Source organism: Tigriopus californicus, chromosome 2 (assembly GCF_007210705.1).
Source record: "Tigriopus californicus strain San Diego chromosome 2, Tcal_SD_v2.1, whole genome shotgun sequence".
NCBI classification, from domain to species: domain Eukaryota; kingdom Metazoa; phylum Arthropoda; class Copepoda; order Harpacticoida; family Harpacticidae; genus Tigriopus; species Tigriopus californicus.
Genome location: NC_081441.1, coordinates 117,416 through 136,646, shown reverse-complemented (window position 1 = coordinate 136,646; position 19,231 = coordinate 117,416). Strand labels below are relative to the sequence as shown.

The 19,231-nt window shown below is 39.7% G+C and overlaps 1 protein-coding gene across 2 annotated transcripts; it reads left to right on the top strand.

Annotated features, from left to right (window-relative positions):
- Window positions 1-11: 11 nt before the first annotated feature.
- Window positions 12-16,877, top strand: LOC131876897 (uncharacterized). Of its 2 annotated transcripts, XM_059222433.1 has the most exons (16): window positions 12-312; window positions 393-424; window positions 10,112-10,160; window positions 10,239-10,259; window positions 10,450-10,500; window positions 10,603-10,742; window positions 10,813-10,885; window positions 11,282-11,380; window positions 11,467-11,550; window positions 12,231-12,263; window positions 12,331-12,382; window positions 12,466-12,506; window positions 12,628-12,731; window positions 12,815-12,831; window positions 13,210-13,276; window positions 16,111-16,877. In XM_059222433.1, exons 1-16 carry the CDS (start codon window positions 198-200, stop codon window positions 16,375-16,377), a joined length of 1,245 nt encoding a protein of 414 aa, XP_059078416.1. In that variant the 5' UTR covers window positions 12-197; the 3' UTR covers window positions 16,378-16,877. The 2 variants fall into 2 exon arrangements, with proteins under 2 accessions (XP_059078416.1, XP_059078417.1); XM_059222434.1 differs by lacking the exon at window positions 12,815-12,831 and having other exon boundaries at window positions 16,111-16,251.
- Window positions 16,878-19,231: the final 2,354 nt, after the last annotated feature.

The window sequence follows — 19,231 nt, the reverse complement described above, 5'->3', positions numbered from 1 at the left end:
GTCCGACTGGCGTCACTCACATTTACCGGCACTAATTTGGCCGGATCTTGCCCGTCGAAATCGTCCAAAATTGTCGTGGAGCGAATTAACCCTCAATCCAATTGTAAAGCTCGGACGAGGCTCATCCTTTGTTTGTGCAGCTCACGCTCTTCGAGCGATCATATATCACATTTCAGAACTTGGAAGAAAAACGAGAAATGGCAAACTTATGTTGCACGTATATTGTATATGCATTATGGATCAGTATTATGACTGAGGCATCAACAAACCCAACTACAAACTCCTCCTCGCCCAACAGAAGAGGAAGCAAAGGTAAGATTTGAATTAAGGCGTAGATCAATAGTGTTGCCAAGGCTCACCTTGTCTTACTGAGATATATTTTGCTGTTTTAGTGTTGTCCATTTTTCAGATTGTTCAGTTCAAGGTAATGCTTTTTTTCGGACAAAAGTACGTAGGAAATGGGTTGATAGGAAAACAATTAAACTTGAAATTCTTTAACATGGCCGAGCGAAGCGAGTTTGATCGAAGTCTGGGGACTTTCCCATAGGTTTACGTACAGTCAGTCTCAAGTGGCTTGATCAGATCTTTTCCCAAGGAGTAGTACGTTCATTACTAAGGTTTTACTAGTTGTCTGAGCATTAAAGGATAAAAAGATCTGTTCAATGCTAAATTGAGCTTAGGTCTAATCAGCGAACTTTAATTATAAGAAAGTACCCTATTTTACGTATAAGGAATCTACCTTTAGCTTAAAGGGATCTACTTCTAGTTTTATGGAGCCTACCTTTAGTTTTAAGGAACCTACCTATAGTTTTAAGGAACGACCCTTGACTTTAATGATCGATATGAAGACTGTTTGTATTAATAAAATAAACATGTGTATTTAAATGTGTACAAAAAAAATTCTTAGGGGGTTCAGACGCAGGGTGTTGAAAAAAAAAGGATTTGTTTGATAAGCGAAAAACGTGTTGAAAATATTTTAGATTGTCCTAGTTTACAAGTTGTTCTTTTTAAAATTAAAATCTAGTTTTTCTCCCAACTCGTAACATCCAAGTGTTTTTTTGGTCCAGGAACCAGCTAAAAGCCCTGTTATTTAAAGATCCATAAAATGATCAATTTTAAATAATATCAATTCTTCAAAATTTGTGGTATTTTGCTTTGGTCTGATTTTCACCGCTTTTTACGATAATTGGTCTCCCAACTCAAATTTGAGTCGACAGACCGAGCTAGTGTCTTGAAAATAGATATGGTTTATCAGGAAAACAAGTTAAACAGTTGTCCAAGTCAAATTTGAACGCTGTAAACAGATCAACAACGCCTACAAATATTAGGGGGCAGCAATTTGACAATGAAGGAGCCCGAGAAAGTAGAGAGGTAATTTTTATCGTTCGATCTAACCGGGATTCTCGGGGGCATGAAGGTGCTCTATAAGCGCACATTATACCTCTACCGTCACTGCAATTGACCCTTAAACCTGGGTTGGGACAAAGCTCATGAATGCTTTTGAAAACGTACAGTATGAAGTACCTCTCTTACCCTTCCTGAACACTGAGTACCAGCTTCTTTAGTCTCTCTCAATGGGAGACCTCCCATTCCATCCATGTTCCCAGCGACCCAAGAGTAGATTCGATCTAGGTTCTTTGCAAGGCTATTGCATTATTGGCCTTGCCTACCAGTAGCTAAGCTCCTGTCGTCAACATAGGAAGAAAGACGAAATATTAACCTTTTGAAGCTGGGCGATGAATATTATGAAACGGAGCGGCCCAAAAATGGGACCCTGTGGGACACCTAGCTTAACTTTGCGTATGTCAATAAAGGCGAGATGACACGTTAGTGCGCAAACGCAGCGCCGGGTCCAAATCTCGCTCAAAACCTGCTACTCTTAGTGCTCAAGGGATAGACCTTAGTTTTCTGGCACTATTCTTGAATAATGAAGCAAGGTGTCCATCACTGTCAGCGAAAAACTCATAGAGTGACAAAAACCAAGTCATACGCGTACAAGGGAATACATTAAATGACTGATTTGAAACGAGACTAATATAATCCTTGAAATTGAAAAACATCTTACTGATACTGGTTCATTTGTAATGTTCCAATCTCTATCATTCGTTCACATATTTTGACAAATTTCAAAACTACGCTTTCTTTGGAAGTTAGATTGCTGTGTTGTCATATTTCTACTCTTCAATCTAAAATTTGCGTTCTTTTTCAATCGTTGTTCGAAATGTTGGTTCGTTTCTCAAGCCGGCGGTTGTTATCGTAAAAAAGCAGGACCCAAACTATGAAAACGCATGAAATATATAGTCCGTGATACATCGGCCGTTCCCCATCAAAACCTTATTTGGGAGAGCATTGAAGAATGTTAGTGGACTAAGACTGCTAAACCGAGCTGTCATAAATGGATTGGAACATGGACAACGGTACACTGGACATATTTGACGGCGCCAAATGTACCCCAATAAGATAATATATTATTATAACCGAAAATTTAGAAACCATTGAACTGAACCTCCATAACAGAAATTGAACAGTTCTTAGTCACGCTANTTCACTCGGCCTAAACATTCAAAACTATGGGGACGAACAAGACAAGTTTTACGCTGTAGCTCAAGGATGTTGTATAAAGAAGAATTCTCGTAACCCCTTTGTTTGATGTTTCAAATTCTCACGTCTCACTTATGTGATGTCAGTGGTTACCAAAAGCATTCAAGCACTGCTTGACAGTGAATGAAAGGTGTTTCAACCACTACTAAGCGAAAAAGAGCCTACTACCTATTGCACGATCCTTGAATTCCAATGTCAATAATCTTGAATTATAAACAGTTCAATAAGTGAAAACTGGAGCATAATGGCTGGAAATGGTCAGCAGTAGCCTCTTTGAAAGGATGGAGGATGAAAACCAATCCATGGTCAGGGTGGGCTAAAACTCGCTCGTTGGATAAAAATTACGGGCGGGTTAGTAACAAATCCTTCTCAATTCTTCCCTCTTCCGATTACCTTCCTCTTTCTTTGGCTGTAATTTGATTGATGATGAAACTAGAAGAGCAATATCTTGATTTTATGGACTAAATGTTAGGAAACTCAAAGTCTTCCTCCACGGGTTTTTATACTGCATGTCAAATTCAGTGGCTTACTTCCTGCAGTAATCCAAAATCAGCGGGGCGACTGCCAAAAACGTTTAACTTCTCCTGTTAAACATTCCGCCTCTTTAATTCTGAAATGAGACAAGTTCGTCTCATTCCCCCTCCAAAATACCTGTATTGGTATGGCGTTACTTTTTTCAAAAAGTAATGGTAATGGAGTAGTTTTTTTTATTAACAGTTTAGTTGTCTTTGTCAAAAAATGAAAAGAAACGAAAAGGTCTAGCTTTGAAATTTGATTAAAAACCAATAAAACCCGTCCAATTAAGCCCATCAAGCAAAAAAACCGTCCCACCCGACCATTAAAACCCCCAAAGACCCGCCCTGCGATTAATCCATTTGCCAACCCTGTCCAAGGCAAGGTAAGGCCTAAAACACATTTTAGCCCAGTATCTTAATGAGATTAAAGCCTACCGAGGTATCCGATGACAATTGGAAAGACCTTCAGTTAAATTGAGACCTCCATGATTTGAAGAAAACAACTGAGGAGGAAGGGCTTGGTTACCTGCGTACTTTAGCATTTGCAGATGTGAGTCACCTTTTCATGCTGCCTTAAGCTCCGTTTTCAGCATANGCGTACTTTAGCATTTGCAGATGTGAGTCACCTTTTCATGCTGCCTTAAGCTCCGTTTTCAGCATAGTAAGAATCTGTCCTCTAGTGTGAATCAATTTTCCGTGCATTGAAAAGACGTAACACACCTTTAGTGGGTTTTCATTGCCGTTTAGGTAAAATGCTGTATTCTTGAGCATTTTACTTTGCTCGACGTTGCGAAGGCAAAACACTCACCTAGTGTGGTTTCTCTTTGCGTTTAGGTAATAGAGACCCACGCCATATCATTTACTGGCAGTAAAGCTTCTCAAATACTCGTGTTAACACCTCAGGCCTTCAAAAACCGTGATGCTTTAAAAAAATGCGCTCAGGATTAAGACCAAGCACAAAGCTTGAGCACCGAAGTGTAATCCTAGCTTAAGCAGCCCTTCAACCATAACTATTTCAGGCCTCGTGAGGCTCCTCTTTTCTTTGATTGTTTTTTTAAATTCTGAAATCCTCTTTTTCACCTCTGAGGAGTGCATACTCCTCTTGTCTTGGGAAACCTCCTCTTTCCTTGCTAGAACCAAGGTGCTTAGATATTGGAAAAATAAATGTGACAATTACGGTTTCAAATTATGACCGAAAAGTGGCAATTTGTCATATATTGAAAACGTAACTATTAATAGACTAGAAACTCTTCAACCTATTCCTTCGAGCTGGTCTGCTGTGTCTAGAGACAAGGCAACTAGATTTTGTCCATTTTGATGGGAAGTATGATGCGCACAAGTTTTCATCAAGTAATAAACATTATATCTTGGTTGGAAAATCCAATAGCTGTGTCTACGCAGGCAAGAAGAACTTTTGCCAATCACATTGGCTGCAAGAGATGAACTTGTTGATCAAAATATCGTACAAAGAACCGTTCTAAATCTTTACTCTTAGCTTTTTATTCTTATCGATTCAATCTTTTCATGATCGATAACTTCTTCCTAAGAATAAAATAATTTAGTTACTTGCTTGCACAAAACCACAAACAAAATGCACATGCACATAACACCACATTTTGAAAATGGAATCCCTAATGAGTACCATAAAACCCTTGGTGCAAACCAAATAAACATTATCAATTCTCTTTAGCATAGCATGTGGTTATGTTTGAATCAGAAATAAATCCATTAGTTCAACAAAGTCTTGCTGAGGCAAAAACTGAAATATTGGTCATCTAAAATTAAGTAAGAGTGATGACATTTTAGCAAGTAACGTTTGTGTGATGAATTAACCTTTTTGGCCAAAGTAATTGAAACTGTTATCCGTTCCTTTTACTGAGGAACGGCTAATGCCCTGCGCAGGAGCTAGCGAAATTTCCTTCCTGAGAGAGGTCTTTGGTTCCCTTCTCCTCTCCGATCTTTCTCCAAAAGGAGACCGGGGTTTGAATCCACAACGCCAAGGTAGAAGATTCTTGCTTTGTTCGTGTTGCCTCTTAGACTGTTTGGCTACACTAGCTCCTTTTACTGATCTGTCTTTACAAGTTGAACGAAATTTGTGTTAAAAACACTAATTTCTAAACATCTAGGTTATATTGTCTGAATGTCAGTTTGTTGTTAATGGAGTTAGTAAAATTCAATTCAAGTTAAAAACATTACAATGGTGAATTTGCTCAATTGAAAAACAATCTTGACTAGTACGTTGATTTTTTTATTTATCGAAAAATTTTGTTGTTTCTTTTTGTGAAGAATCCTATTGATTTTTTTTAAATTTTTTTTTTCGTTTCCACAGTATTTTTCAACCGCTGTAGGGATAATTATCCCCAGCAGTATTAAAATGAAAGGTTATAATTCGTCCATTTATTAGCTTTCAATCTTTATATGATATATGTTCTATCAACAAATTGGAGTTGGCACACCGAGCTGGGCCTTGAATGTAGTGTTGATTTGTAATGCTATCTAAAAATGTGTCCAAGACTGACTTGAAAAATCCCACCGGATCAATAAGGCCTACGTATTCCCTACGAATATTAGAGGGAAGCAAATTAAACAATGAAGGAGCCCGAGAAAGAAGAGAAGTGGACTTCAATGGTCGAACTAGTCTGGATTCTCGAGGGCTTGAATGTGCTCTCAAAATGCACATCAAAGCTGGATTATTCGATGATCAGCTGACCTCTCTCGTCTGACCAGTGAGACGACTGCCACAGTGGTGCAATAGCCTTTTTGAATTCCAACAGAAATATCCATCAAATCTTGTTAACTATTGACAATATAAGCGCCAAATTTGAGCCAGAATTCAATAAATTAATCGCGTCAAAATACTTCTTATGGTTTTTGGAAAGAAGAAAACTTTTAAGATAGATAGGCGTATTTCTCTCAATACTTGATAAGGTTTTTTGACCACCGTGGTGAGACGGGTGAGACGAGACGTATCCAAGAATCCAGCTTCCGCCTCTACGGTCACTAGAAATGACCCTCAATCCTGGGTCGAGACAAAGCTCATGGATGCTTTTGAAGACGTACAGTATCAGATACCTTTCGTACCTTCTCTGAACACTGGACAGTCCCAACTTTTATAGCCTCTCCCAATCTGAGACCTCTCTCAATCTGTGATGTTCCTAGTGAAACATCTTTGGACTTGCTCGACCTTTTGCAAACCTGCTGAACTCATTGGAGCCCAAATGAGTGAAGCATATTCAAGATGTGGCTGGACAATCGACTTGTACAGAGTTAGCATCGTGATGCTATCTCTGGACTTAAACGTGCGATATATCCAACCACACATTTGAAAAGCCTTACCCACCTTCAACTGGATATGCTCATCGAACTTTCTTTCTATTATTTTGGAGGACTACACCTAAATCTTTCTTATTTGAGACCTGCTCAATTTCTTTACCTTTCATATCTACGATCTTTCATATTTCATTCCGTCCAGGGCCATGTTACTCTTAGTAACCCAAGAGTATATTCAATCGCAGCCGTTTGCCAAGTTAATGGAATCTTGGTCATTCCTACCAGAAAGTAAATTGGTGTCGTCAGCATAAGAGGCGAGACTGGCAGTAATAATAAGCTTTTGAAGAGGGGCAACGAATCTAATAAAAAGGAGGGGCTATGAGATGGAGCCCTGGGGAACACGTTACGTGACATCATGTATGTCACGCTGGGAACCCTCCACCTTAACATGTTACTTCCTATAATGAATAAAGCTTCTTATCCAATTGAGAACCTTGCCTTGTCTTGATCGCAATGTCATGAAATCTATTCAACATATCTACATTATGAAAATATTCAATGTACTCCAACTTACATGTACTGTCACAATGAGTTACAATGTTTGCACGACACTTATCTAAAGAAAAAGTTCGCAAGCCCTCTCTCCCCTATCAAGATTTTCTTGTGGTTTCTTCAGCAACTCTTTCGGTGAGATAGTTAGATTAATGTGTAAAGTCATCAGTATGGGAACTGAGTAACAACTCTAAACTCTGTGGGTTTATCTATCTTAAAGGGCCAGAGACCTCACTTTGCTCTTGACCCTAGCTATCAACTTCTGCACGAGGTCAGAATTGACCTTCGTGACTACTCATAACCATTTGACATTGCATTCGTCTTTAGATTTTATGGTCAAGTATGTTTTCTCTAATACTCCTTTCACAAATGACCAAGTTTCTTTGATTGGTCGTATTTCTGGGTTCCATTCTTTGGTCGAATATTGATTTCATTTTGTTCTTACCATTCCATTCTGCCTTAGCATTGTGACAACTTGCCATTTGGGCCAAAACAATGCCTCTACAATAATTTTTCTTGATTCATGCGATCTAGTCAACTTGAGCTTGCTAGGACCTTAACTCTGACCTTCTTTGACCTTTTAAACAAAAGATTAATATTTCTGATTCTCATGGCCCCATCTCTGCTTGAAAAATGATGAATTTGTTTTATAAATATCAAATAACTTTGGTATCACATTTGGGATCGAATGGATCATCATATTTATCAATTCCATGGTTTTCTCCAAACTTAGGTTGTTCATGAAGCAGCTTTATACGTTTTATACTTGCACTGTCACAATGAGTTACAATGTTTGCACGTCAATGACCTAAAGAAAAAGTTCGTATCCCCTCTCTCCCCTGTCAAGATTTTATTGAGGTTTCTTCAGCAACTCTTTAAGTGAGGGAAGTTGGATTAATGTGTAAAATCATCAGTATGGGAACTGAGTAACAACTGTCAACTCAGTGGCGTTGAAAACACACTAGAGAACTGATGATCTCCTAGCATGTTAGCCGTAGCCTCTACATTACTAATGGCTTCCCCATCAACCCCAAAAGGCCCTACAGGGTGTTTCATCTTTGTCTTAGAGTTTGCAAATCAGAAAAAAAAGCTTTCAGATTTGTACTGACCTCCTGAACCATCTTTCTCTCGGTTTGTAACTGGTCATATTCGATGGAGGCCTTAATCTTACCCTGAGCTCCGTCCAAGTTTTCTTGGAGACTAGCCACAATTATTGGATTCGAACTGTTATTCAGCCTTTTTGCTAGGTTGCAACTCTTTTTGAACTGAGTCTTCCCTATATTTTGGAATTTTTGTCCGTGTTCCACCTTTCGGAACACATTCAGAGATTGCTAGACTGGAGCAAACTTCCTCAAAAACTGAAACTAATTTAGCAATGGCTGCATCTATGGAAGAATCCTGTTTTAGAATTGAAACCAGGTCCAGTTCCCCTAAGCTTTTTAGAATCAATGGTGATGATCATATTTGAACTTGAACTTAGCCAGACCAACCTTTTTGGCCGGTTTTACTCTAGAGCACGTAGGCTTTTGAGCGACGGTCGATAATGAGGGGCTATTTTTATTCTGAAAGGAACCTTCGTGTTCCGGGACTTTGTGGGAATTTGGTGACGTCTTGGGGTTCACTACAACGTCTTATCAGTGACCAGTTTATGCATTCTATATTTAGTTTGGTTTTACCAAGTTCCGACCTAAAGATAAGTTTGATATAACGATATGTTCCCGCCGACGGACAATATCATTAAAATCGAAGTTCGACTGCACTCAAACATTCTTCAAACAGTAGTTTTGCTCTATTAATGCCTACTTCAAAATAACTTGCAAATGAATCAATGGGCCACCTCGGAACTTTTTTTGGCACTTGGTTTGCACCTTAGCTTAGACTTTACTACTTTGCAATGCAGTGGGAAGAAATGTCATAGGATAAGCATGTTAAAAAAGATAACGCATATTCAAAAAAATATTTTTGGCCCTTTATAGATTGCACTGTCATAAAAACGAATTATTTTTGCTTAATGTCTCCTGAATAGACAAAAACAATTGGTATTTACTTGTGCAGCATTTAATTGTGACATCACCAATCTGCGTTTTCCAACAACCATTGTTTGATAACCTGAACTAGATTGGACCCTACGCATTTGTGAAAAAATAAGCGATCTCATTTTATACCTACATGGAGGAATTAGTGAGAAATGCAGCCTAGATTCAGCTGATGTGTGATATCTTCAATACGTATTTCCTCTGAAATATTACTTCAAATTCCATAGTTGTGAAGAAATTAATTCCATGCTAAAAGAGGAAAGATATTCTACTAAGTATCTTTTATTCTAAATAATGTTTTCTTCTACCCCTATTTACCCTGGAAGGCAATGCGTAAGGATTATATGTTCAACGTATGCAAGGTCTTTCAAGTCTCATTTAGAGCGTGTCATTGAGCTCAATAGAGCCCCTCTAATACAAGAAACCTCTTACCTTTATATGGGGTATAGATGAAACTTGGTCCTTGAAATTCTAGTTTGGTATCGAGGGAAGTTCAAGTGCATGATTTGTCACACCAAAACTTTATGACTCATCCTGGCATTGCATGGGCTGACTTTTTTGTTGTCCCACAGACCACATAATGTCGTTATATGATCTTTGGTGGTCCCTCTTACCATTGCTGAGGATGCGAAAAAAAATCTACCGGTTGAGATTCCAATGGACTGGAAAAGGTCATGATCAAATCTAAATCCTGCATCTTAGATAAATGAAACTTAAAGTTTCGGTAACTTCTAGTCATAATTTTCATCGCTCTGAATTTCCTTCCCTTTCAAATATGATAAGCAAGAATCCCACCATTGTGGAGTGTGTGTGCCCCTTGAGCACAAACTCTCTATGTAGCCTTGTTAATTTCGAAGCCCAAGATAACTGAAAAGCGAAGGTTCTAGGATAAGATTGAGAAATTTGTCAATCAAGTACCAATTTCGTGACAATTAGATTTCGTCATTGAAAAGGTCATTTTTTCAATGTTTCGAATTAAGGTCAATGCTAGCAATATATGAAAACATGTTCTCAAATTTTGTACTGAGTTGTGGGCTGTTTCTTAGAAGTAAACCATATCTTCATGAAAACTATTCCATGGTTCACATTACACATTCTGATGTTACAATGAATCACCTAAAAGGTTCGTGTTTCCAGAACGGTCCTTGCTCAACGACTGGAGCTCAAAGTGGCACTTGTTACACACGTAAGATTTTCCCGCAAAACATCTAAACTAAAAGGTCCCATTTTTAACAAAAATCAATGTCTTTCTTTATCTTGCTAGAGGCCGAATGTGACGCTAGAGGTTCGTATCAGTAATTAAAGTTCCTTCCTTTTAGCTACTTGTGCATCATGTCATATTTAGAATCGTACAACATCCAGCAATTTTAATGGGTCTATAATATGAACGGTCGGGTCAACCAAAGAGTTGTACCAATTGAAAAGCAGTTGATATTTTATGAAAAATCTATCAAGAATGACCCATTTTTCCGTAGAAGGCACTGCTGCGGGAACTTGCGCTGGAGGCTTTGGTGTTTGTTGTATCAGTAAGTGTCAACTTTTCCGTTGAAATCTCTAACATTTCAGGAAATTTTCAATTCTTAACAATCACGAGTATGTACTGTATATATGTCACATTGTTCCGACAGTCAACTTGGCTTGTGGTGGAATGAGTTCGGAAAATTGCACGTACTTGGCCCAAACCTCGAGCACCACCGGCACAAGTACATGTCAGTACACAATTTGTCCTTGTGACGAGAACATCTGTCGGATTCGCTTTGACTTTGTGGCAAGTGGTTCGCTTACAACACTACGTACCTTCAGAAAAGAGGACTTATCATGTCTCTGCTGGTTTTTAGACTTTCAATATCAATGGACCTATAACTGCCTCAGCTGTTGCCGACTTATCAATTTCCGCCGTCACTGATTTGGGTGAGTTGATTCATGAACCATCGTTGATAGAGAGCGGATTTGAATGCAATTTGCACGTTGAGTAGAAATCAAAAAGGGTCACAAATGAGGAATTGGTTTTTCTCAGTGTGGATGGTCTGAACTATCGAACGAAGAAAACCGGTTACGAAAAACACTCTCGAAGTGCTCCGTTACGAGCAAATCAATCGCAAGTTGGCCCTTTAATCTGATTGAGTATACATATAAGACCTGTTCTTATATCGTCCGGACTACATTTCGCAGATTTTCGCATAAATTGAACTTCTGGGTCAAAAGCGTCAAGCCTTAGTTCATGCATGAACCACTGGAATTCCAGTTGTTCATGGTTCATGTAAAAAATTGGATTATACCAAGTTATTAATCTTCGATTATTTGTAGCCGGCGCGATTGGAGATTGCACCATGGACACATTTGGCATTACGGCACCGGGAAATTTTGCTCCTCCAATAATTTGCGGATTCAACACAGGACAACACAGTAAATCATTTGTTTTGCTGCTTTTTCATCTTGCAACTCAAGAAGTGGATCTTGATCCCTTCTTCTAATAAATCCAATCATTTCAGTGATAGTGGATGCTGATCCAGATAATTGCAACGAGGCAACATTTGACTTCAGTGGAGGTGGATCCAGGAACTGGAACATAAAAGGAAAACATCCGAGACATTTACCAGAGGGTTAATCTTAACAGACAAGAGAATCAATGTCTGAAGTCGATGGAGTGTGTCATTTGCCTAATACACCCCGCAGCATTTTAAGCTTGTAAATGCCGAAAGATTCAATGTAATGTTTGACCCTTACCAATAATCCAAATCGCAATGAGATTTGAATGTTTGGCGAAGCAAACTTGGCGAGGGACATAAAATACGCAAACAAGATCGCCTCCGTTCCAGGCATTGGTTCTTCCTGATTTAGTTATGATTAACTCACGTGCCTCTGAGCAAATACTGATTTTCGAACATTTTGTTGCGGTTTTATTTGCTCTTATTGTAATTGTCTAACTATTCTCTCGAGACTACCAGGGGCTAACATGACTCAAAATGTGACAAAGCAGGATTACATCACAAAGCAAAGGTTAAAATTTTGCTGGTAATGTGGAACTTTGCATTCAAAACGTTGAAAGTACCGGTCGATATTTAATTCAAGAATGAGTAATGTAATTACAGTAGTAGTTTGAGGCTCCATCACGCTTTGAAATCAATTTACATCATTCTTTGGACAAGAGGAATAATTCTGATTCAACTGATTTTCCCGGGGTTTCAAAATATTTAACTTGCCCCCAGAACAAGTTCTATAAATCAGTATTTGACCATTTGCTTCACCAATACAGTGACTCAATATGCTTGTGGTGATGAGCAAGGTGGTGAGGATAAAGCGAATAAATGTACATTTATGCTTTGTGCGGTCGTTCATTTGTTTCATGTTTTTAGGTCCAGACGGTTGCCTCCAATATTTCACTGGAAATAACGGAACCGTGGCAAGGTATGATCACAAAATGTCGGCTTATTTATACCATTAGCTCTTCTTCTCAGCATCTCAATGAAGTGTTTTGCATTCTTTTTTAGCTTCAATTTTCCTACCCAGGCAGGAATTCTTGATACTTCAAGTGAGACCAAGTTTTATCTTTTATCGTGTACAATCGTAAAAAGCTGAACAGTAACTAAGTAGTATTCTTGCGTGCCAATCACTTGGTGGCTGGACTCTAAGTTTCCCATCATTTATTTCAGCCACTCATTTGTCGAGTCAGACTCAAACAATGTGTTGGAGGCAAGAAATGAACACTTGTGCAATCTGCTGGATTCCAGTCATCTTAGGAAACGATTTGCAAACAGTAAGCATTGCCATCATTGATATTTTTGTAAAATACCGATTCCGTTTCGATTTAAATCATTGAATGAAGCTAATTTGTTACAGGGTTCCTTTGGTTTGAGGTAAGGCAATTACTCAAAATTGAATATGATTTTATAAGTTTAAACACTTGTCCTACCGAAACTCGTCCCTCTGCATGCTTTTTGTCATTAGAAATGAAAAGTCAAATAGTAAGCTGAAAAAGGATTGACTTGGGTGCATTTCATACTTTAGTGAAGTATTTCTTCCCTTTGGTCATTGTAATCACTAGAGCCCAAGTTTTTAAAGCCAATGAGTAAATCTTAGATCGAGAAAAAAGATCCAACTTTTATTGTGTAGTACGACCTTTTCTGGATCTAAGACTCACTCCTGCGCTTCATAAAAAGGTCCCTTTTCACTTTTCAAGCTAATTAAGGCAAGTTTTTCGGCTAATTAATTTCGTTCTCCTTCTTTGTTTTTAGCATCTCAGCGGGAAATGCTAAGGCCCGAGGAGAAGTGGATGGAAAATGTCGACGAGACTACTTACTGGTACGCACTTGTGATTTGAAAGAACATGGCCATGGCCAGGCACGAGTATAACTTGCAGAAATAGATTTTTCCACCATTACTTCTATGGTGTGTGCGCTTTTGGCAATGTTAACAATTGGGAAATTTTCATGCAATCTGCTGCACGTTGTTTTGGGGGTAATTTTCTCCTAACTAATTGGTTTGATATCAAAGAACAAGAAATCACGAATGCTAAGCTCCAAAGATTGGATCCAAAGATGGATAGAAGAAATTCGTGGTAAAACAGTGAACCCCGAAGACAGCGTCTCCGAAGTTGGGTCTAATGTTTCCCAAGCTTCAAAAGCCTCACAGTCTTCATCTGTTGCTAGAGCTCAACTGCCCAAAGATGAAGCGAAGATCAAGTCCAGGATTGAATTCAACGAAAAAATGCGAGCCATTCAAGAAGCAAAACGACAAATTCAACTCGCGCTTGAAGATGAAGAGGATCGAATCAAAGTCCTCGAAGACCAGATTCAAGTCGAATCTGAACGGACGGAGTTGAATCATCTCAAGAGGGAATTAGATCGAGTAGATGGAATTGATGCGAGGCCAGAGTCTTCCAGGAAACTTCCTGGCCAACCATTGACTTCTCCAGTTCACCAGCACCCAAAACGAGGGGAACTGGTTCGTGAAAATGTTGACCAACCCAGACGTCAAGCTGCACTTCTGCTAGAGATTGCGGAGCGGTCCCACCTTCCAAAGAGCGAACCTCTGGTCTTCGAGAACCTAACCTAACCTGGTTCGAAGCTGCCTGCATCTAGACCTAGAGAGTGGTTATGACGAGGCTCGGAAACTCCTAGACGGATAATATACCAACGAATTCAAAATGGAAAGTGCCTTTTCGAAAAAGATCTCAAACTTGCCCTCAATGAAAATGGCAGACGATCAAGCTTTGAAGAAGATCTCAATCTTCTTGAGATCTTGCAAGAACTGCAAGAAAGATGTTAGCTCATTAAACCAACTGAATGGCCCTTCCCAGATGCAAGAGATTGTCATGAAATTTGAGGGACCGATGGAGAAACCATGCATATCACGTCCTGTCCAAATCTGGGACTGTTCAATTCAACGATCTATGCACCTTCGAGGTGGAACAAGTGGCGATTCCATCCTCCCCGACCTTTAGTGAAATCCAAGATTAGGCATCGCGCAACGAAAATTTGCGTCAAGAAACGATTGATCTCGATGGCCACAAGGGCAAATACCAACCTTGAACACCCTTGCTTGATATGTAAGAAATCAAACCACACAACTACAACATGCTTTTTCTTTGCTAAGAAGCCGTGGGAGGAGAAGTCTGATTTTTTCGGGAAAAGGACTTGTGTTTTGGTTGCCTAGAGACTGGTCACATCTCTAGACATTGCCAGTCCCACCTGAGGGGTCAAAAATGGAGCAAGTCTCATCCCACCATTTAACATAATCAAGCCGAGCCCAAATTCTCAACCAACGAATCGTTCTTCCCTGGATTGAACGCCGTTAAAAAATCAACCTCTGCGTGTTGTCTGGAGAAGTCATGTTCGAGTTGCTCTCCTGCTAGTGCCGGTCAGGGTGAGAATCGAAGGATCCCACAAGGAAGTTGTCACCTACGAAGGACTGGACAACTTTTCAAGTGATTGTTTTGCAGCCAATAGTCTAATGGACCAGTTGGGGAACTCAGGTCCGAAAACAACCACTCAACTAACCACCATGGAAAGCAACGGAAAAGCGGTCGAGATCAGAGGCTAGTTAGTGGTCTAGAGGTTCTGATCCAGATCAGAATCCAAAGTCATATGGCTGACCAAAGGATCGAGTGGACTTTCAACCCTCCTTATGCCCATCATTTTGTCGGCATCTGGGAACGTGAAATCTGAATGAATGGATTGATGCGTGAGAGCAAGAGAGACTTGACAGATGAAGGTCTCAATAGTCTGATGTGTGAAGTGAAATCAATTTTCAAAAGTAGGCCTCTCACGCCATTTCTGATGATCCGTGTGATCTTGACCCATTGATTCCAAACCATTTTTTGCTTCAACAAATTGGTCCAACCCTTGTTACCATTTGGCCGACCAATACGCCAAGAAATGTTAGAGGCAAATTCAACCTATGGCGGATCTGTTCTGGAAAAGATGGTCAAGAAGAGAATACTTATCGCAACTTCTCACCCTCAGGAAATGGACCCAGAAAAAGAGAACCTGAAGCTGAAGCATTTTCGTTTTCTTCTCACGATCCATTCCTTTGCTCGTTCAGTTCTTCTTTCCTAATGTGATCAGTGTCGTCTTTCTTTGATTTCGATTTCCCTTAAGAGCCCTAACTGTTTGTAAGCAATTTTTTCATGCTATTTCTACTCATCGTTCTAATGGTAGATTTTATTGGCCTAATAGGAAACCGTCATTTAGTTCCACCATTTGCTTATTTGCGGGTTGGAAGTCGCGTCTAAAACTTTGGGTTGAAAGGAGAACTTCACACAGCTACTGACTGTCCTCAACAATCACATCAGTCATCCCTAGACCCCGACAAAATGTTGTTCGTATGTCGAGAAGACATTCGAGAGGGTTTCACTAACCGGTTTTCTTCTCAATGCCTCGATTCTGCTCTTTCACACATCCAAACCGTCAAACTTCTCTACTTTCTGCTCGAGGTGAAAACAACACATTTTTGTCGGAGTCTAGTCATCACTTTTGTTAATGTTTTATTTTCGTGTCCATATACACTACTTCCTTTCACGGAATCTGACTCTTCTCTACTCACATGCCTCCTTCAGCGTTGCAACTCAACCACTCTGACCATTGCTTTGAAAACATAATATATGACTAATTGCAAAATTGCGTCCATTATTACAGATACCTGATGCCCAATCTGATGTTGACGATCCAGAGAGGGGTACATTCAATACATTCATTGTTGGAACAATTGGATCCATGGAGAGACTGAGCGATCGTCTGTGTGGACGGTTCTTTACGAACGCTGATAATGGCAGAGTGCGTCAAGGATCTAGATCCGTATGCAGTAAGCGCATTTGCCGAGGGCTTTACTCGTTTCTCAACAAAAAGGAGCGGATTTCAGTTTCCTTTTTTTTATTTGGTTCGGTTTTTCACGGGCTTTTCTAACCGCTACAAGGGATGTAATCGCCAGTACTATTAAAATGAAAGGTTATAATTTGCCTATTTATTACCTTTCAATATTTATACGATATTTGGTCTATCAACGAATTTGAGTTGACAGACCGAGCTAGCCCTTGAATTTAAGGTTGATCTGGAATGCTATCTAAAAAATTGTCCAAGTCTGGCTTGAAAGATGCAACCATATCAACAAGGCCTGCGTATTCCCTACGAATATCAGAGGGAAGCAAATTAAACAATGAAGGAGCCCAAGAAAGAAGAAAGTTGGACTTTATTGTTTAAACTAGCCTGGATTCTCGAGGGCTTGAAGGTGCTCTCAAAACGCACATTAAGCCTCTACAGTCACTACAATTGACCCTAAATCCTGGGTTGGGACAAAGCTCATGAATGCTTTTGAAAACGTAAAATATCAAATACCTTTCGCATCTTCTCTGAACACTGTACAAGTTGTTTCCTATTCTGAATGATGCTTCTTATCCAATTGAGAATCTTGCCTCTTTTTTACATGATGACAACAGCTGGCAAACTGAGGTGGACTACAGTTAAACCTCGTCGAGTTTGCTTAAGGCTGAGGTAAGGCGCCGTCGAGATCGAAAGCGACGAGGTTTAGAGAAAGCGGATAAGCCATTGGTTTGGATCCGATGAAGTACGTTGTGTTTGACCTTGGATTCGTCAAATGTTGGGGGTGTACAAACGATGAATTATGAAGTCAACAACGAGGTTATTTGCCACCAAAAAAGTGTGCAACCAAAATAGCCTGCTGCATATTTGTCAGATGGAAAGTCCAACAATAGACTTGATCCCCTAGCTTAATATCGGACGTCACAGTTCCAAAGCAATTAATTGTTGACCCATTGGCCGGTGAGAACATTGACGAACCTGGTTAAGATCGTAGCTTACGGGGTACGGGTAAAACACTCACTTGAGCGCCAGAATCGACAAGATAAGATTGATTATGTTTTGTATTTGTTACATGAAGCAAACGACCACCAGTTTCTAATACTGACGGTCGTCTTTCCCAGTTTCCCTGGACGACGTTAGCTCTTGCCTTACTGGAACAAGCAAATGAACAGGGGGGTTCGCACCCGACGGCTTTATTGTCCCATTTGACCAAGACCAATTCTGTCGATGTGGCGACAGTTCCATCCACTTAGATCAGAAAATCTCCAACGGATGGCAGATCACATAGAGGAAGGATTTGCATTGCATTGACGGTATAAGTTGTGGTCATAATTCAACTGGGAGCGAGTCGATAAAGATGGTCCGAAATAGGATGCAGGGATCATGATTGCCAATCAAAACTATCATGTCTTTCATCACTTGAGAAAGGGTACGATCGCCCAAGCCTCTCAGATCGTGTTCTCATGTTTGGCTTTGTCTGAGTATCCTTACGAGGTTCTCCAGCGAGATGATAAGACCTTTCTTCTCATGCTCAATGGGCCAAAAAAACGAGCAAACATAGATAGACTGAAACCAATGATAACCAATTCCACACTTCAATGCACTCTCTCTGGATCCAAACCTCCGATTCACTTTCAAGCCTCATGAACTTTTATTACAAAAGATTGAATGCTATTTTTGGAGGGGGCTCTGCAGCCACCTCAGACGTGGATCCTGGCTCATGCTCGTTCCGAATTTTCATGGTTATTAACAAGGTTATGAAAACCATGCTTGTTCAATAAAAGCTCCTATCCAGACGCTTTACTAGGCAAATAAACAATATCAATGCTCATTAGTGTAACATTTTGACAAGAAATCTTCAAATTCTAACCTTGCTTGAAACAAAAATATTACCATTGATTTAGTGAAGTATGGTCTTGTTGAGGCCAAAAACTTAAAATGTTGGTCATCTAAATTTTAGATAGCTTAGTTGCAACGAGTAAAACCATTTCAATTATGCGTGTAAAAGTTGGCTAACAAATTACTCTTTTTCACGAAAGTAATTCTAGTTTCAGTTTTTGAGGAAGTTTGCTCCAGTCGCACAATCTCTGAATGTGTTCCGAAAGATGGGACACAGACAAAAATCCCAAAATAGAGCACAACTTTGTTCAAAAAGAGTTGCAACTTATCAAAAAGGCTGAATAACAGTTCGAATCCGGTAATTGTGGGTAGTCTCCAAAAAAAGTTGGACGTAGTTCAGGGTAAGATTAAGGCCTCCGACGAATATGACCAGTTATATTTTTAAGGCTTGTAATTAACACCGCTTAGAACTACAAAAATAACAAAAACCAAGACCACTCTGAAGTTCCCCCCTTGAAAAAAAAAACAATTAAGGGTTTTAACTAACAATGAAAATGCTAAGTATAATCCACAAGAAGATAAAAAAGAGAGAAAGATTGTCAAACATGGTCAGTGACAATGTGTAAAAAAATATTATTAGTCGAGTTGCAAAGAGTGAGTTGAGATGGGCTTAGATTTTGGCTTGAAATGAAAACGAGAAAAGGGACTGGGTCTTCCCATCCCCAACATGGACCAGCTCAGCCATAGCTCAGCCATAGATTTCAAGACACTGGGTGATGGACGACGGACCACTCGCTTGTTGATCTTCTCTCTGCGCCTTCTTTTTTTTCTACGGACTTCCTTACCGCTACCGGAATTGGAATCCCAGCAGTTCAAGACGAGAAGATTATTCATTTTACTTGACTTTTATTTATATACATTATTTGATCGGCCAACGAATTGGAGTTGGCTGATCTGGCTAATCCTTGACTGTAAGGTTGATCCGGAATTTTAGTCAAAAACTTGTCCAAGTCTGACTTAAATCCTGCTACTGGATCAACTCCTACATAAGCCCTACGAATGTTTGAGGGCATCAAATTGAACAATGAAGGAGCCCGAGAAA

Coding starts and splice junctions, on each gene's coding strand:
- LOC131876897 (XM_059222433.1), top strand. CDS start 198: ATGGCAAACTTATGTTGCACGTATATTGTATATGCATTATGGATCAGT. Junction 10,501..10,602: donor CTTTGGTGTTTGTTGTATCA/GTAAGTGTCAAC, acceptor TTGTTCCGACAG/TCAACTTGGCTTGTGGTGGA. Junction 10,886..11,281: donor TTCCGCCGTCACTGATTTGG/GTGAGTTGATTC, acceptor GATTATTTGTAG/CCGGCGCGATTGGAGATTGC.